Source organism: Eurosta solidaginis, chromosome 4 (assembly GCF_040869045.1).
Source record: "Eurosta solidaginis isolate ZX-2024a chromosome 4, ASM4086904v1, whole genome shotgun sequence".
In the NCBI taxonomy this organism is placed as follows: Eukaryota; Metazoa; Arthropoda; class Insecta; order Diptera; family Tephritidae; genus Eurosta; species Eurosta solidaginis.
The window spans coordinates 273,584,005-273,603,142 of record NC_090322.1 but is presented as its reverse complement, the minus strand read 5'-3'; the positions used below and the strand labels follow the sequence as shown (position 1 = coordinate 273,603,142).

Genomic DNA, 19,138 nt, shown 5'->3' with positions numbered 1-19,138 from the left:
GATCATCATCATACATATATCAATTGCAACCAAGTGGCGTATCACGGGCATAAACAAGAAATAACAGCAGCGTCTTGCTCCTCGTCTTCCCAACGCTTGCGACGACGTGTACGAGATTCAACGCCCTGCCACCATCGTACTTGTATACGCAAAGTGGCTAAAATTCCAAATCCTAGCGCTAAAAATCGTATAATAATCACAAAATTTGGTACTTGCATGATTGGATTAGTACCACAATTACAACCAAGACTCCAACATCTGAAACATCAGCTGGAGGCGCAGCAAAAGAAGCAAACATCAAGGTATAAATTTAGATGTAATTACCCTACAAAAAAATTCTGGTCACGAAACTTACCCACGCCATGCAAATGTGACTAAGAACATAACCTATGACTGTATAGTAACTAGTCCAACGGCGTGGAATGACTACAGCATTTTTTTGCAGGGTAGTTAAAAGAACTTCCAAGTGGTACTTGGAGGGTTTTATATAGCCCGGTGAACCATTCGACAGGGATCGACTTTTTTTTTGTCCAAATTACGACATTTTTACTTTCGAATTAGCAACCTAAAAGATAAAAAGGTAGTTTAACGTTTTATAGAAGAAAAGTCACACATAAATGATTGCCACTATGTAACTTTAGCTTGTAATATTTATCTAACCAAAAGAATTACCACATGAACACTCATGTTTGCAACTTAACAAGATATTAAGGAATGTAACCACCGTTTAATATATTTACACATTTTAAAGGTTTGTTCACAAATAAACAGGCAGTTTTGGTCTCAGCCAGGTCAAGCAGCACCTACCTGTTAGAACGCTAACCCTAATTCCAACATACGCCGTTTATTTGTGAATGCATCTTAGACACATTATATTGAACAAAACTCTTTAGATATAACTAAAATTGTATTCAGCAATTCACGAGCATAATTCCATTTATCTAATACCTACCTAAGCATTAGATTAAAAAAAAAAAATTTAAAAGGCATACCCTTTTCTTTATCATTTTAAGAATATATTTTGGCGCTTTTAGATGTTTGAAGTTAGCTCACGCAATCACGTGAAACGTTTTAGCGATTCATTTTGGAGCTCACCCATAAAATGTTAGGAAAACAAAAAAGGAAATTTTATGCACGAATCGGCTAGAAGATTTAACCTTTCTTTTCTTATATCATTCAAGTACAATACATATATATATATATAGATATATATATATATCTACACATATGAATTACTATTGCTAGCAATATTGTTCGAACCACCAGAAGAATGTAATATACGTGCATATAATGCATAGCGCTACATAAAATTTATCTTTATTGCTTTTGTAACAAATTTTCTCAGTACCTATTACATATTATTATTATCATTATAATATGCGCGTTATACCAAATTGACATTTAGTTACACTCAAAAAAATTAAGTTTTACCACAAAGCATATAATAAGTGATTATTGTAACAACGTACTAACGTAAGGGCAAAATGAGTAAGGGGCTAAACCATATAACACTAAAATAGTATGTGCATAGATCAAGTATGTATGTATGTAACTTATATACACTCGCAACCAACAACACCAACACAATCACCAACCCCCTACGATGATAACCAAAACTAGCTAGAACTTTATATATATTTTTTTTCTATAATGAATTGTGAATAAATATTGTAATTAAAATGGGAATGTTGACTACCCTATTCTTTTAGAAGGCACTTAGGGCATACAGGTAAGGGGCCACCGAAATACAGGTGCGTCGGTGGCCATGGATTTTGAGGGTGGGTGAAGCACCGGGCGTCGCAACACCACCCGCGGCGCCCCCTATATATATTCGGCCCTTTTATTTGTATTTTTATTTTTCAGCCGTTTTTTTTTTTTAGTTTGATTTTCAACGTTGGTAACCGGCCATGTCCGGTTCGGTAATTTTTTTGCGCCAGTTTTTTTTGAATTTTAGATTTTTGAATTTTTTTGAATGTTAACGGTCTGTCCGTGACATCCGGTTCAGCCGGATGTTGTTTTAGTTTGAATTATAAGCGTTTTGAGTCGGTCTCTGCGCTTCTGTCAGTTTGTTTTGAATTCGACAGCTGCTCGTTTTGATAGGCATGATATGACCATTTTTTCTGTTTATGGCGCAGGAACAGTAAGGTTGGCAAGGACCCGCCCCAGCCGACAATGACTAGCCACTGTGCACCAACACATCATGCCGACCGCCTTCCTTACTGCTTCCATCATAGGTGCGTTTCCATAACAAATTATGCGACACACTCAGATTCCTTGCTGATGGCAGCTATCAAAAATGATGTGGAAATGATTTTGGTATTCGACTGGCTTTAGATCTTATTGAGGAACATATTTGTGCGAAGTGGATTAAAACCCAAACAGCAAAAATTGTATTTTACTATAAAACAGTACTCCCAGGAGTAGTGGGTAGTATCGATTGGACTCACGTTCGTATAATTTCACCTATCTTGGCTGCATCCGAACTGCGGCCAGCCTCGTCCGACTTCGGAATGTCGCTCCAAAAAGTCAACAAGTTATTCAATGTAATCCTTCTTTTAAACGTTTTTTTTTCTATAAATCTGTACAAAATTGTTGATTATAGTTTGATTAAAAAAGTTTAACTACCAGCTTTCACTTTTTTGTTTTTATTTAGTAACGTTTTATGAGACCGTGCACCATCTAACTTTTATCAAAGGTGGTATCAAAAGACGTGTTTCGATCTCCGTTTTTAGGACTTGAAAGCGGAAATTTAAAATTTTATTTCTGTCGAAAAATATTTACAAAAATCCACAAAATGGCCCCGAGAGGGGCTGATATGTGAGACCCCATCCATAGTTTTTTGCACAGAACATTTTTCTGTGTTGGCGGCCTTCGGCCACGATTTGTAAAAATAACCCTGGGTGGATCTAACGCCTTTCTGCATTAGTGTGTACAAAAAATCTGGCAAAATTAGACAATCACATGAAAATTCGAACCGAAATGATATGATAGAAATTAAATTTTTAATTTTTGTTTTCGGATTCCTAAATCGGAGGTCGAAACGCGTCTTTTGATACCAACTTTGAAAACTTTTGTTAAAAATTAGGTGGCGAACAGTCTTCTAAACATTTTTTCAAAACAACTGCAAAATTGTATGAGACAACTGCTAGTAATCAGTTGTAAGGTTTTGACGTCTTTGACAACTAAACTAACACAAGGTTGTAAGCGGTAATACCAAAAGTTGTTAGACTAGACAACCGATATTTTTTTTGACAGGTTGAGTTGTAATCTGTAAACCAAATTGCGAAATTTCAACCCAACCAGAGTTGAGTTGTAAACGGTAATAGGGGCAGTGGTCTCCAAACCGGTGTTGGACCCAACCAGGGTAATCTTTGATAAGCGCGGTCGAAGGCCGAAAGGTGTTCTGTGCAAAAATACTATGGATTCCAGCCCCGGTTTCGGAGCGCTCTGGGGCCATTTCTCGGTTTTTTCGAAATATCTTTTGACAGAAATAAAATTTGGAATTTCGTGGTCCTGGGATCAAAACGCGTCTTTTGACACCTCTCCCGATATTTTTGGACGAGTTTTAGCAGTTGTGAGCTAAAGTAAAGAATTATCCTTAAGCAACTTGCTCATTGTATTGAACATAGAAGCGATCTGTTCCTGTGATGAGAGCTATTTTTGAGTCTGTGATTGGGAACGTGAAATAAATGCTGTCACCAAAGAGGATAGATATCTATCCTCTTTGCTATAAGATAAAAAACTGTAATATTTTCAAATTTACGAATTAGGCTTCTGGCCGTAATAAATAAATAATCTAATCTAAATCTAATCTAATCAGTCACGAATAGTATGCTGTCGCTGAAATGTACTGTGATATTTTAGTAGCTGTGACAAAATCACAGGTACAAGGATATTTGCCAACTCTATCCATTGCATGAATTTACAATGGTATCGAGTAGCGCTCTTGACGAAAGTGCAATAAACAGTACCATTTACATTTTAACAATAATTTTGTAAAAACAATGGATTCATTAAGGAACATGTGCAGAGTTTGTTTAAGAGTTGAGGATTCCGTGCCGCTTCTTGAATGGCATTTACCTGTAGAAGATATAACAGAAAACTTGACACATGCAGAATGTTTCCAGAAATGTACTCAGTTGAATTTATTTTTAAATAATGAGTGCGAAGATAAAGAGCACACAACAAAAGCATATGAATATTTCTGTTATGGCTGTGCAGCGAAACTTAAAGAAGTGTATTTGTTTATTACAATGGCGCGAGAGGCAGATACCACGTTACGAATGACTTTCAAAAAGTTTCACTCGGAAACAAGCAAGTTCTTCGAATGGGTTGGTGTTGATAAAGAATCCTCGATATGAGATAGCAATGTAAGTGACTGGTTGTTATATAATAGTTCTTAAAATTATTTATATGTTTTTTATTTTTTAGAAAAATATTCCTGATGAAGAGCCATTAACAGTGGCAAGAAGATTCTAACTATGGAATTTATGCAGGCATTAATTGAAGAAAATCAATGTGCCTCCAAGCCAGATGCATCAACGAGCACAAGTCACACGGACACCATTAAATCTTCAAACACCATCAAAGTATTATCAAAGAAAAAAGTAAAAAACAATGTAGTAGCTTGTAGTGTGTGCGAGAAATCAATGACGAGGAAACAGATTTTACGCCATTCTTGTAATCGAAATTTGAAATATTTTCTATGCAAGTCATGTCGTAAGTAATATTTCAACGATAGTACTAAAATTGCTAAAATATCTAAAAATATTTTTTAGCCCGCACCTTCACTCATCGTAGTACTTTAGTACAACATGAGCTAATATATGAAAATAATAAAGAGCGTCAATTTGCTTGCTCCATATGTGAAAGAAAATTTTATACCAAAATGGTACGTAAAAATCATTTGAAAACACATGATCCTGGTCGAAAACCATGTTTCCACTGTGATGAATGCGATCAATCCTTTTTATTTAAAGGTAATCTTCTAGTACATAAACAGAAGCATGCTGGCCAAACAATTCAATGTAAATATTGTGAAAAGCAATATGTGCGCTCTGTGGATCTTCGAAGTCATACAGGAGATATGCCATTTAAATGAGATAAATGCGAAAAAGCATTCACAAAAAAATCGTCTTTACAAAAACATATACATTTGCACGAAGGAGTCCAATGGAAATGTGTTGACTGTGCAAAGGAATATTTGTATGAATGGACACTACAAAGACATCTCTTGGAACATACAGGAATGCCGTTGAGATGTTCCATTTGTGATAAAGGATTTCCTGAAATATACAAGTACGTGATTACTATCTATCATTTTTTCTGTAAATTAAGAGTTCTTCTATTATACATTTAGGATATGCCGACATGTTAAGGGTGTTCACAAAGTTTATTCACTCGAGGTAGAAAATTTTTTTATACGATTTAAAGAAAAAAGGAAATTTCAAAATGAAGCTGAAACATATAACGATATAAAAAAAAAAAAAAAATAAATAAGATTTTAGATATTTAATTCAGCATTTATTGGTTCCACTAATATGGTACTCTTTTTCGCGTTAAGATGCCATTTCGAAAGAGCAACGGAAGTAACTAATTTTTTCACCTTTTTTTTCAACGTATTGGGTACTCGCTTTTCCCTTGAAGCTACCGCCGGATGTCTATTGGAAAACATATTGGATGATAAGTTAATCTGTATCATGAGCGGCTTCTATACGTCAAATCTTCCTTAGGAATCAGCACTTAAAGCATACTTTCTGCACACAAATATATCCACATCTTATATATATTTTGCAAATTTGATCAAATATCAATATATACAATTATTCTTAAGTATGCACATATTGAGAAATATTTTGTTAACAAAGTTCAATAAGAAAGTCATCTTCGTTTGCAGTCTCACCCTCGCTATCCTTCACTTCTACCTCTTTCATAACACTATCCGCTTGTACCAAAGTAAGTTTTTTCCTTTGTAAAGGTTTTGGAGTTTGCGATTTCGTAATTTTTAAGAGCTCCTCTTCTGTTAGATCGAGAAGGTGGGTAGATTTGAGATGGACTTTAAACCTATGCCGAAAAGAATCAGAAAAAAAGGTATAGAAAATATTTGCAGCTAAAGCAATTATAATTATAATTTTACTTTTGTTTTGAAGGATATCCACGACCGCAATAAATGCACGGGAAAGGCATTTCGCTGTGCACAAATGAATGTTCTTGTAATGCTTTAGTTGAAGTGAAGAGCTTTCCACATTCTTCGCATTGTAGCTTCAATCCTTGATGCTTCCACATATGAGTGCGTAGATGGCCTTTTATAGCGAATTTTTTTTCACAAACTTCACATTTAAAGGGATAGTCACGTGTATGAAAACGCATATGTACATTCAATTCATATGGACGTACAAATTGTTTGCCTAAGAAGATAAGTAACAAAGACTGAGAAAATTGCTCGTATCTCTTTTTTAACTTTAAACTTATTTATTTTATTTTATATTATAATTTTTTATACACCTTTTCCAGTTAAGTTCAGAAAGTTGTAATTAAAGTTCAGAAAGTTACAATTGAAGTTCAGAATTTCAACTTAAGTTCAGAAAATAGCAATTAAAATTCTGAAAATTAAAATTGTAAATCGTTTATTATTAAATGGCATGTGTTCACCCTTGGGCAAACACGAATTTTTGAATGCAACCTATTCTTTCAGCACCTATACTTTAATTGTAATTTTCTGTACTTCAATTGAAAATTCTGTACTTCAATTGTAACTTTCTGAACTGAAACTGAAAAAGGTGTAGAATCGCTGTAACTGTTTTTTTTTTTTTTTTGGCATCCGATCTTAAGAAAAATTATTTTGATGGAGCGAAGCTCTTTAAATTGTTTTGAATTCTGCTGTAATTTTTTCATAGTGTGGGGAAATCAAAAACATACTGAAAATTTTAGGAAAATATATCAAGGCTGCGAACATTATTTTTAAAGCAGTAATAAAAAGTTTTTAGCCGAAACGAAAGGATGTTAATGTTGAAATGTACACCTCCACTCGAAGAGTGCAAGCAATGCTACTGTAGGGTTATTTACTTGTAATAAATATACTTTGTTAAATTTTAAATTTATTATTATTAGATTGTTTTTGGTTAACTATCAAAAAATGAAAATATTTTCATTCAACAAAACTTTCTTTTAAAACAATAAATTTTAACTACATATATTATACAAAATTAAATAGAAATTTATTAATTTCTATATTGTATATATTGGCGATCCTGCTCCGAATCATCATATCATTGAATACTTATTTAATATAAATCTTAAAAATTAAATCCAGCGCGTTTTATTATATAACTAGAACAACCGCCAAAAATTCAAATAAAAAAATGCTAATACTAAAAACTAAATTTAATTTTGTGAATTTCAAATTATTTGATTAATACAATCTATTGCAAACAAAAACCGAAATTGACAGGATAAAATACTAACATGAACTTTGTGTTTGTGCCATAGCTACAAAGAGCGTTCCCCAAAGTGTGTGCGAAATTAAAGATAATGGCGAGTGATTAATAACCGAATTGGTTTCGTTTGGTGGCGAAACCAATCGAAATCATTTTGTTAAGTTAATTTTGCTTATTAATGAAAGGAAATGATAACGTTTCAGCATTCTTGAAATATATAAATTCTGAGGACTCATTTGCATTCCGACATCATTAATATAACAATAAAATTATATGATGTGTAACGAAAATAAGGCCAAACAAAAGTTATAACAGGGGGGATTGGAAACACGTCCTTTTCAACCACCCATTATAAGTTGAGCTGTGTTGATCGGAATCTTCATGTAATACGACAGCGTCAGTACTAAACAAAGTTGAGGATACACGTTAGTTCCATACATTTGGAATACACGTTATTTTCATAATCCAAATACATGTTTAGCTGCGTTGATTGGAGACTAATACATTCCGCAATCTTAAAAAAATACCAATGTAATATATGTTCCAAATTTCGTTGCCTTATGCTGGGAGCACTGTAGGATTGGAAACGCGCCCTTTCCAACCTCCCTTAAAAGTGTGACTCGTCCGTTTGTAACGTTATCACATGGCATTCCGACAGCATATTCAATAGAACTAAGTGATTGTAATAATGAATTGTATTTAGAACTTTAAGTTTTAGGCCTAACCAGCCGTAAAATAAATAAATTAAATTAAAAAAAAAAAATGGTAAACCATTTTTTGAAATCTGATTAATAAAACCGATATTTGCAATCTTTGGTTTGTTTGTGTTTGTAGTTACATTGTTGCAACAAGCTCAAGTTGTTGGGTGGCTCGAACACAACATCAACTTAGTATACTGTTCATACATTTTCTACGATAACGATACAAACCACACTGGTCGCACTTGATTGTTTCGCCTTTATGAAGCCGTATATGATTTTCCAAAGCTATTTTACTAATGTAAATTTTATCACAGTAGTTACATTGATGCAGCTCGCGTTCGTTTCGATGCACATTCATATGTAAGCGCAAATAATGTTGAGTTGAAAACCGTTTGCCACATATTTGACAGGCATCGGATTTAATATTTGCCACTTTTCGTTGGTGATACTTGGTATGAGAGCTCAATATGCTTTGACTGACAAACGTTTTACCTAATAACAAAATGAGAAATTATAAAGAAATATATACATTTTGTTTACCAAACATGCAAAGAATGTACTCACCACATATATTACATAAAAAGTGTCTTGGTTCGTTATGAATACGATGCACATGATCTGACATTTTGTACGCTGCACATTTATAATCACATTGGCTGCAATCCACAATATTTGAGTGTACTATTCTTAAATGGTTGCGCATTTCTTCTTTGGTAATTTGTAAACCACATATTTTACATTTAATATTTGATGTCCCATTTGATATGTGGGGTCGGGAATGACGTAATATGGCATGTTCGCTTTCAAAGGTTTGAAAACAAGAGGCACAATCGCCCCTAGATGTCGGATCTTAAAAATTAAATATAAAAGTTGTAAGTTGAATTGATAACTCGTATTTTTTACCAATTTTCTTGTCCACTGCTGCTGTATTCTCAATGTTATTTTCACATGATACATTATTAAGCATTTGCACGAATTGGTTAGCCCGACTTGCGGGTTTTTCTGCATTATGTATATCAGCATCCAATACATCGAGTACGTAATAATCCTCATTTATTAAATTTGATAAGGAGTTTCTGCGATTATTTATCGTTGTTGTTGTTGTAATACTATGTTGTTCGAAGTGTTGTTCTAGTTTTAAGGCTTCCTCCTCGTTGGCTTCAATGGTGTAATCTAGGGAAATAGTGTGATTAATGTGATGTTGTTGTAGCGATAACGTTGCTCCCCGAAGGCTTTGGGGAGTGTTATTGATGTTGATGGTCCTTTGCCGGATGCAGATCCGGTACGTTCCCGTAACAAGCATCTTAAGGGTATTAGCCCGACCATCTCGGGAACGATTTGGTATGCAACCTTCTAGGCTGTCCCGCCCTCCCATCCCCTAGATCCGTCAGGAGTTCGGGGTCGCCAGAGCCGCGGCTGTTAATGAAACAGGATTCGCCACCTAGGTGAGGTTGACAATTGGGTTGAAGAAGCTATATATTGCGCTGGAAATCCCTTGAGAGGATTGCGGTACACGACACCTTGAATAAATTTGGTATTTTAGTCGCCTCTTACGACAAGCATGCCTACTGTGGGTATATTCTAAGCCCCCTAACCCGCTGGAGCGAACATTAAAAAATAAATAAATTTAAGGCGCGATAACCTCCGAAGAGATTTTAGGCCGAGCTTCTTTCCCAATTTGCGTCGACCTACTTGTTTTATGCCGACTCTGAACGGCATCTGCAAGGCAGATGAGTTTTCACTGAGAGCTTTTCATGGCAGAAATACGCTCGGAGTGCTTGCCAAACACTGCCGAAGGGCGACCCCGGTTAGAAAAATTTTCGTCTAATTGAAAAAACTTGTTTCTAAAATTTTGATGTTGCTTTACCCGGGGCGTGAACCCAGGATCTTCGGTGTGGATGGCGGAGTACGCTACGCGTACGCCCTTGAAACAAACGAAATACTGAATTGCCTGCGAGATGTCGCCCTGGAGCAGGTTTTGTGAAAGAGATGAGTGTATAATAATGAAAACAAGTGGGCAACTCTTAAGTTCAGTTGGAGCCAAACTATATATACTCAGCTCTGAGCATTTATCGGACAGTTCATTCATTTTTAGTTATTGACGCTAAGAATTCTCAAAACACGGGCAGTTTGCCTATTGATTTTGATTACATTTGTTAGAATTATGTCTAGTTATAATGAAAATGGCACCCGAAATGGTGGACATTGTTTTTTTAAGAAGGGGAGGAGCTACGACCAATTTTAAATATTGTTATTTTTTCACATTTATTCCTAGATATAATAAAACAGAATTTGGCTGTTAGGTTGTTGTTGTTGCTGTTGTTGTAGCGATAAGGTTGCTCCCGAAAGGCTTTGGGGAGTGTTATCGATGTGATGGTCCTTTGCCGAATACAGATCCGGTACGCTCCGGTAACACAGCACCATTAAGGTGCTAGCCCGGCCATCTCGGGAACGATTTATGTGGCCACATTAAACCTTCAGGCCATTCCCTCCCTCCCCACCCCCAAGTTCCATGAGGAGCTTGGGGTCGCCAGAGCCTCGTCTGTTAGTGAAACAGGATGCGCCGCGGATAGGTGAGGTTGACAATTGGGTTTGGAGAAGCTATATATTGCGCTGGCAACCTGTAGGGTTGTGCTACACAGCCCCTTGAATCTGGTATTTTAGTCGCCTCTTTCGACAGGCATACCTACCTCGGGTATATTCTGATCCCCTGACCCGCTGGGGTGGCTGTTAGGTTCTTTAACATTCGTTTAAAAACTTTAAGATAAAATTGGTCGTGTTCCTTAATCAATGTCGTCAATTTTCAACATAAAGATTCACAGTTATAATAAAAGTACGTGTACCGAATTCAAAAAAAAAAAAAACATTTAAACAGCAATATGTCTGCAATTTCCCAGCCAGCATTTTTTGAAAATTCCGATCAAAAATTTTTCAAATATCATACCCCCATATGATGAAAAATGTTCAAATTTAAAAGTATTTTTTATTCGGAAAATAATGTATAGTCGGGAGAAAAGTGTAGCCTAAATTTGATTATTCGTGATTAATCATATATAATAATTTCTTTTTAAAACACTTTTTATTCATTTTTTCATCATATTTAACATTTTTGGAAGATTGTACTGGTTATGGAATAACATTTGATTTCTTTTACCAATTTTCAATCATATGAAATGATATTTGGATTCATTTTTGAATACGATTACGATGCATTTTTCCATAATATTTAATACATGATTAGGTACAATATAATAATTATATTTCATCGGGGAATAAAAATATACAGAAGCGAGGTATTTGAACCGCAGGTAATTTGCAATAGTTAGCTTGACCGATATACACGCACGTCTACAACAACCTGTACATCATCTATGATCATCAACATCTTAGAATATAATAACGAAGTTACTTGAAGAAGCTCAAGCACAAATTATTATTTTACTATATCTCATATCATTCTTTAAATATATTGTAATGGATTTAGTATAATTCCGCTTATTTGCAACCTCCTACTAACGTTCGTATCGCTAAACTGTTGAATAAATAACTCCAATTTTCAATAATGCAAAATGGTCTTTATTACACTACAATAACACTTATACTTCGCAACTGATAGCGTGCCCAAATCAAACTGATTCCTGCTTACTCAGCTTTCGCTCCTTTTATACTCTCTGCTGTCTCGTTCACATACTTATAGGCGTTTCTTCTTCTAGAATTTACTACTTAGTTACCAGCTATAAACTACAGATGCACGTTTATAGCCTCTCGCTTAGCCATATGCGCGTGTATATGTGAGTAATACTTCCACCGATGATTGCATACTTTTGTGAGTATCTCAGATATATGCATGTGTCTGTGCGTATCTCTCCGCTGCTTGTATGTACATATGTGTAGACATAATGATTGATTTGTTTATGCACATACAAGTGACTGCTTAGTATTGGCTTAGAGATGATAGTATCCCTTAGTGTTGCTAATATTCGTCACAATATGTAACTTGATGTTGTCACAACGGTAACCCATGGGGGATGTTGAAGCCGTGACCAGGCATGCCGAGCGAGTTTAACTTACCTGCGGTTCAAACAGCTCATAACTTCCGTACTCCGGGCCCATCCAGTATGTCTTTTATGCAAAGCCGCATGTGGACAAATGCTTGGGGACATCTAGGTTAGGAGTAGCATTTATGTAGATCATTTTTAGTCACGCTGTGAGTGTGCATAGCCTGTAGTACCATTATGGGGGTATTACATATATGGACATATGGGTGTGTTTGAGCTGCAGTTGTTGAAGTCGTGTTAATTTTCATTACTAACAAATCAAAGGCACTCCGAGTGTATTTCTGCCATGAAAATAATCTCAGTTTGAACTCATCTTCCTTACAGATGCCGTTCAGAGTTGGCATAAAACATGTAGGTCGCGTGCCGCCAATTTGTAGGACAAATTAAAAAAGGAGCACAACGCAAATAGGAATAAAAGCTCGACCTAAAATCTCTTTGGAGGTTATCGCGCCTTTCATTTATTTATTTAAATCAAAGGCAATATACACATTTTTACTGCGTTATTGCATCATATAACTAACAGCTTGAGTATCCTTATATCCTCGATAGTTATCTTGATTATTTTACGCCCACATGTTAGGAAAAATAAATATACGTATAATATATTTGATTACCTTTTTTACTTTGGTTGGAAACATTTGTGTCCTTCGAATTGCACTCGTGTTCAGCATTTTCTTTTGCATTCTGCAATGATCATTTACTTTGTTAGGAAGATGCCTGCAGGTATATTAGATGGGTCGAAAAAAACGTACAAAAAATCGCACCACCATTGGGGCAGATCGCAACTTTTTCTCATACGATCATACGACTCAGTCATTCAAATAAAAAAATCTCTTGTACTGTCGGTGAGTCATGTCCATAGATACTAAAGGAATACTCTTACCTCTAGATGGGAATCATTTTCAAAGGCTTCTTTGATTGCGTCTGTAGATGTTTCCGAAATGTGGGTGATCTTTTCTTTATCGCGTTCAGCTTTGTCATTATTTGTTTGCTCTTCAATCTTAGAATTTTGAAAACTCTGTCTCAATATATGATCTGAATGAATAGCTCTTTGAAGGAAATTCCATGCTATGCCCAACTCAAATCCACATTGTTCGCAAATGCTCTGTGGCATTTGCTGTTCACAATCAGTAGATTTTAATTGCGTGCAAATCCTAAAGCAATCCATAAAAGTTGTGTATTCACCGGGCTGAATTTCCAAGCATATCCCTAGAATGCTTTGCTCGAACGTAGTTTCCAGATCTATGTAAGTTATTGAAGGCCTCAAACAAGCTCGACAACTCGGAATTATTTCCATTTATGTTCCCTTGAATTTTTTATTTATGTTTTTTTTTGTTCTCTGAAGCTCTTATACCAGCTGGTTATGGCAGAGTAGAAATGATACTCCAAACGCCAGGTTATTCTTGTGTGTTTAAACGCTGTCATTTACAAAATGTGGACGACATAGACAGTGTTGCCAGGTTAGCCTTTTTGAGGCTAGATTTAGCCTTTTTTTTGCCTTTAGCCTCGAAATTTTGTGTTTAGCTTCGTGACTTTTTTCTTGCCTTTTTTACTCCGAATGTATTTTTAAAAATTTCTAAAATAAAATAATTTCAATAGTTCCTGTGAACACCTAATACCTAATAATATGAGTTCTCTACAAAAGATTAATTCTTTTTCTGCTGAAAATTAGTTGAAAATTTCAAAGCCAGATGTATTTTCTTACTTTGAAAAAGAGAAGTATAGTTATTCTTCAAGTCAAAAAGCATTAATAGAGCTGCAGTGGCGAAAACTTATAACAATACAATGGAAAAATGTACACTCCACCATGGAATTTACACAAAAATGCATTAAACGAACCTCCTTTTTTAGAACTTGTCGAATTCATATTTAGTTTTTTAGTATTACCACTCAGTTACGGGGAGGTTGAAAGAGTTTTTAGTGGCATGAAAATTCTGAAAACTAAATTAAGGAACAAACTAAAAATTAAAATGCTTAATGCGCTGCTTAATATTAGATGTTCGTTAAAACGATTATCTAAATGTTGTTATGACTTTGAAATTACCGATGATCTCATATCTATGGTAAATAGCCAAACTTTATACCCAGACTTAAGCTCTTCTGATTCTTCAGACGGGGAATATTTTATATAAATAATTAGTTTGTAATATTTTTTTTATGTATATACACATATGCAATAATTTAAAGTAATTCCATGTGCTAGCCAAAGAAAATGTGTCTGATATGTTTTGAAACAGGAAGTTATGCTTAAGTTATGTTTATAAGTTTTTATTTACAAATGTGTAAACAAAATATAAAAAAATTTAATGAATTAACCAAAAAATTTCTGGCCTTTTTTTAGCTTCTTTTTTTTTCCAAATTTAGCCTTTTCTAACCTTTTTTTTTTTGCCAATCTAGCTTCTTTTTTTTGCATCACCTGGCTACACTGGACATAGATGAATGGATTTGCAACTCTTTGTTTCGAGAGAGCGCTGTCAAAATGCACATTTTTTATAACATTTATCAATGATGCCACTCCAAACAAAAATGAATAGATCTGATTAGGGGATTTTTGACTTACATTTCGGCGATTATAGTTTCAATCATTTATTAAATGATAGTCGTAAAATATTTATTTCCTTAAAGTTATTTTACAATAATATGACTAGTAAGAGTTAAATATAAACAAATCTAAGTAAAACTAACATTTCGATTAAATTAATTAGTCAAATATTGTAACGCATTTAACTCGCAGTGAAAACCATATATTCTTTTGAAATTTCAGTAAATCGGACCTATGATATAATAGTTAGCATTATTGAATGGATAGGGCTTATCCTACATGTCTGGCGTTCCAGGTTCTGTGATCAAAATGGACTGGTTGCATCGGGAGTTCATATTTACAAAACCTGTTTTTAGTGATAACTTTTGAATGGGAAATAACATTTGCCCTCCGCCTTCGAACTAATAATACTTACACTAAAACAAGTATTTTTATCCTTTTTCCCATAATTTTTGAACGCTATTCTACAGTTGTAGGTCAACCTAAAATTTACCAAAATTTTTGGAACGTTTTTCGTTTTGGCTGGCACATTTTTTGTTCTGGCACCCGCTTCAGCTGGCGCGAGGGATTTATCTGTGATTGTTGCCAGCAACAACTAGAAGATAAATCCCTCGTGAGAGCGAAAATATGAGAGCGTAAACAAAAGATTCGTATCAATCTAAGCTATGGTGGACGACGAATGAAATTTATAGGGAAGAGAGCTGGATTTTTAATCGATTTTTTAAAATAATGGGGTATCGATTTTTTTTGGCCTTTGAAGTTTTGTCCATCTTACAGTTAGGCAAGGTGCACATGAGGCTACGCGTCATAGACGCGTATTAGACACTGCAGGCGAAATCTGTACGCTTTGAAGTCGAACACATGTACTTGAGTGGAGAGCTGCACACGAGGCGTAAGCTGCATCAAGCGGCAAATCATGAAAGCTTCATGTAGCTAAGCTTACAGCAATGTTGGTCGCTGAACGTACCTACGTTTGAAAAAAAGGAAGAACAAGATGTTTGTTTAAATTTTTTTGTATGCAAATTTGGGTAATTAGTTAGAAAATGTTATTTTAGTTAATAAAAGTGCGTGAAAGGTATATTACCAAAGCGAAAAAGAGTATTCAACACCATAAAAGCTTGGCTAGACATTTTTGAAGCGATTAAAAGGCTAAAAAGTGTTGGAAACTAGAAATCACTTTTTTCTCTAGATAGTTGTAAGTAAAGTTGCCTTTCATAATTTACAAAGGGAATGCGAACAACTTTTAATACATACATACTTTCCTTTCGGGACGGATATACTTGAAGAAATTGAATTTCTTATTTTTTTCAATAATTGTTTGCTTTTTGTAGCGACGCTCGAAAGTAGCTTCGTGTGCAGATCTTGAGGCGTAGAGAAATCGTAGCTACATGTTATATCTTGTACGCATCTATGGAGCTACGCCTTATGTGCATCTTGCTTTACAGTAGCTACAATTTAATATTTATTCATCAAAATAGTATAACACACTATGATCAAAATGGACAGAAAATATATTAATTGTAACCAAAGATGAGATTGTAACTTTTTATAAAATTTACCTTCACCAGCACATATTCATAGTCAAAATAAAATAGTTTCGACTTTATTTAGCACCATAAGCCATGACTATGCGCCATTGTGTTGGTGGCTTCGAGTGATAGATGAAGAGATTTGGTCATCACAACCGATTAGCGCTCAACCGCCTAGACGATTTTGGCGTTGTATAACAAATCAGGCCAGCAATCTCTGTTTCAACATAACTGACACCAAGAGATATCAAGTCTTCTTGCTGATCAAGTCTGCTTCCGAATACGGCTGCCGATAGGTATACTATCTGTACCAGAGCTTCTTGGTGCATCCGCGTAACATGGCGTAGCGGTTGGCATCATTGAGAGGGCTTTAAATCTTCTTCAAGACTTTTCCCTTGTACACTGGCCATCACATTGTCTCTCGGCGCGGTCCATGATTTTGACCCATATATCAGAACAGGTACGGTGAGCGATCTATAAAACATTATACAAGAGTTTATTTCTGTTTGATTTCTAAGCTATCATTGCAGTGAAGGCAGAGCTTACTGAAGAAATTTCTGCGCACAAAATGGAATATCCTGAACATATTTCAGTTGTGAAAACACTTATAATCCCACCCGATTTAATCGAGTTTTTTGAGAATCGAATCGAACAAATCGATTTTTCAAAAACTCGAGTCGAAACCAGGGGCCCTATTCAGTAACTATGAGTTTTGAAATGTACATTTTTCTTTCATACAAATTATATGAAGAAAAAGTGTACATTTTAAAACTCACAGTTACTGAATAGGGCCCCAGCTCTAAAGGCTTGGTTTCCTCGAAGGCGGTGCCGCTATTTAGCGGCCGTTACATAGCGGTAGAGTATGTTGTCAAAATTGTTGCTGTGTAAAAGTAATTATGTGTAAACTAAGAAGACGGTGAAGTTCGCCGTAACGTAATATAGCGGCAGGGCATAAAATATTACGGCCGTCATGACGGTAGAAACTCGTTCATCACCGTTTTTTGCCACCGCTATTGTCAAAGCGGTGAACATTTTGTCAAATATTTATAAAATAAACAACATTTTTGAATTTAAATTTCTTTAAACATATTTTAATTTTTTATGTGCAGTTTAAAAATAAGAGGGAAAACCAAAAAAAACGAAAAATGTAAAATAAAATTTTGTGGATCGTCTACCGTAAGTGTTCGTAGTTTCCAACAAAGCGGTGCCGCTGAGAACGGTGAGTAGACTGGGCGTTCTTTAGCTGTCGTAATAAAGCGGCACCGCTTTCCAAGCCTTAAGAAAATAGCTATGTGTCATGATACGTTTATACAAACATTGCGTAGTAAACAATTTTCACAACAAATGTAAATAAACAAAAAATTTAAACAAAGTTTGACATTTTATGACCAGCTTCGAATGAAAAAACATGTAAAATGCAACTCTGATGCTTTTACCTGGTAATTGTACCATGACCTGGTTATTGTACCATGGGCATGTGTTAAACTGAATATCGATACTATGATAAAATACTTGCAAGGTATAACCATTCTCTTTGGTCGGCCATACATGTTTTTTTTTTTAGTTTTAGCGCAATATAATATTTAAAAACAAAGTAAAATATTAAAATTTGGTTTGGTTTTATTCGAGAAAAAAATAAATATGTGCAGGGGCATCCGCGGGTGGGGGACTGGTGGAGAGTGTCAAAAGCTCGTTCCACACCGTTTTGACACTTCGGCCAGTGTCAAACGGCAGTGTGGTAGAAAGAGAAGGAAACAAACATATCTTACTTGTCAACCTTTACAATGGATGAACAGATGAGTAATGCCAACATACATTTCGCATGAGACTACCGATTTTCGGTTGACTTTAATGCACAAATCACACAAGAAGATTGCACAATGTGCATGTAAACATTAGATCAGCTGTTTTTTATGACAATATCGAAAAAAATCGATAGGCGCTACCACCGATCAAGTCGATAGTGGCTACGGAAAAAAATCGTCTATGCAGCTGTAATAACTAACCCCTTTGAGCGGCGCAACATGTAGTGGCAGCGGCGCTTCACTTTAGGCCTCCTGCGATTTACAACGAGATTGACTGAATTTTGTGTGTGTGTTAGTGCAGTCGGGTGGCTTCGTGACACACGTATTTGTTGTCGGCTACACGTTGATAAAAATCAACAATTTTTGATTTTTTCATTTGACGCTTGCTTATTTGATAGTCGCGGGGTGTGATTGACAAAACAGCAATGTTGTATATAGTTTGTGTCGACATTCAAAATGAACAAGTGCGCGGAAGAACAGCAATTCATATTAAAATTTATTGAAAATTATCAATGCTTACCAGCTTTATGGAATGTAAAGCTTTTATTATTGTTTAATAAAATTTTAATAAATTTTTTTATTATTTAATAAAATTGCTGTAGTTGCAAGTAAAAAAAAAATCATCATCCGAGGACGACATATTCACGTTCGAACGCTACGGTTTCTCAATGCAAATGTTGAAATTCAGTTAATCTCGTTGTAAATCGCAGGAGGCCTTTTTCGCCTATTTGATCAACATGCCACTCATGGCCGCGCCGCGCAGTGCTGCTGCCGCTAGATTGAATTGCAGCATAAGAATACATGCAAAGAATATTTTGCCGCGCAGTGTAGTGCACCTAAGTGTGTTGTTGTTGTTGTTATTGTTGTATCAACAGTGCTTCGCCCCATTCAATGGGCACGACCACTCTCAAATTGTCATCAAAGTCCTCTAACGGGAGTCCAAGGAGATTGGCTGTTTCAACAGGGGCGGACCATAGGGAGATGAGCGTTAGATGCGGGGAGGGGAGTCATAAGGAGACATCCGGTGGCAGTTCTGATTGCAGTATTTTGACAGGCCTGTAGAATTT

The 19,138-nt window shown here is 35.5% G+C and overlaps 2 protein-coding genes across 3 annotated transcripts in view; one reads left to right on the top strand and one right to left on the bottom strand.

The window, feature by feature from the left end:
* LOC137251515 (zinc finger protein OZF-like) overlaps nucleotides 1-7,984 on the top strand; it is a 118,312-nt gene extending 110,328 nt beyond the window's left edge. Inside the window, exons 6-8 of one of the 2 annotated variants that reach the window (XR_010953265.1) lie at nucleotides 5,897-5,955; nucleotides 6,027-6,090; nucleotides 6,150-7,984. The gene's annotated coding sequence lies outside the window, so the exon portion shown is untranslated. Of the gene's footprint in view, nucleotides 1-5,896; nucleotides 6,091-6,149 lie in introns of both variants that reach the window. The other variant, XR_010953264.1, reaches the window with a different exon arrangement.
* LOC137251512 (zinc finger protein 431-like) lies at nucleotides 5,768-13,598 on the bottom strand. Its single transcript, XM_067786242.1, has 7 exons — nucleotides 13,079-13,598; nucleotides 12,810-12,879; nucleotides 9,041-9,310; nucleotides 8,702-8,986; nucleotides 8,366-8,629; nucleotides 6,137-6,407; nucleotides 5,768-6,063 (listed from the first exon to the last, which is right to left on the bottom strand). Exons 1-7 carry the CDS (start codon nucleotides 13,490-13,492, stop codon nucleotides 5,859-5,861), a joined length of 1,779 nt encoding a protein of 592 aa, XP_067642343.1. The 5' UTR covers nucleotides 13,493-13,598; the 3' UTR covers nucleotides 5,768-5,858.
* Between the last annotated feature and the right edge of the window lie 5,540 nt (nucleotides 13,599-19,138).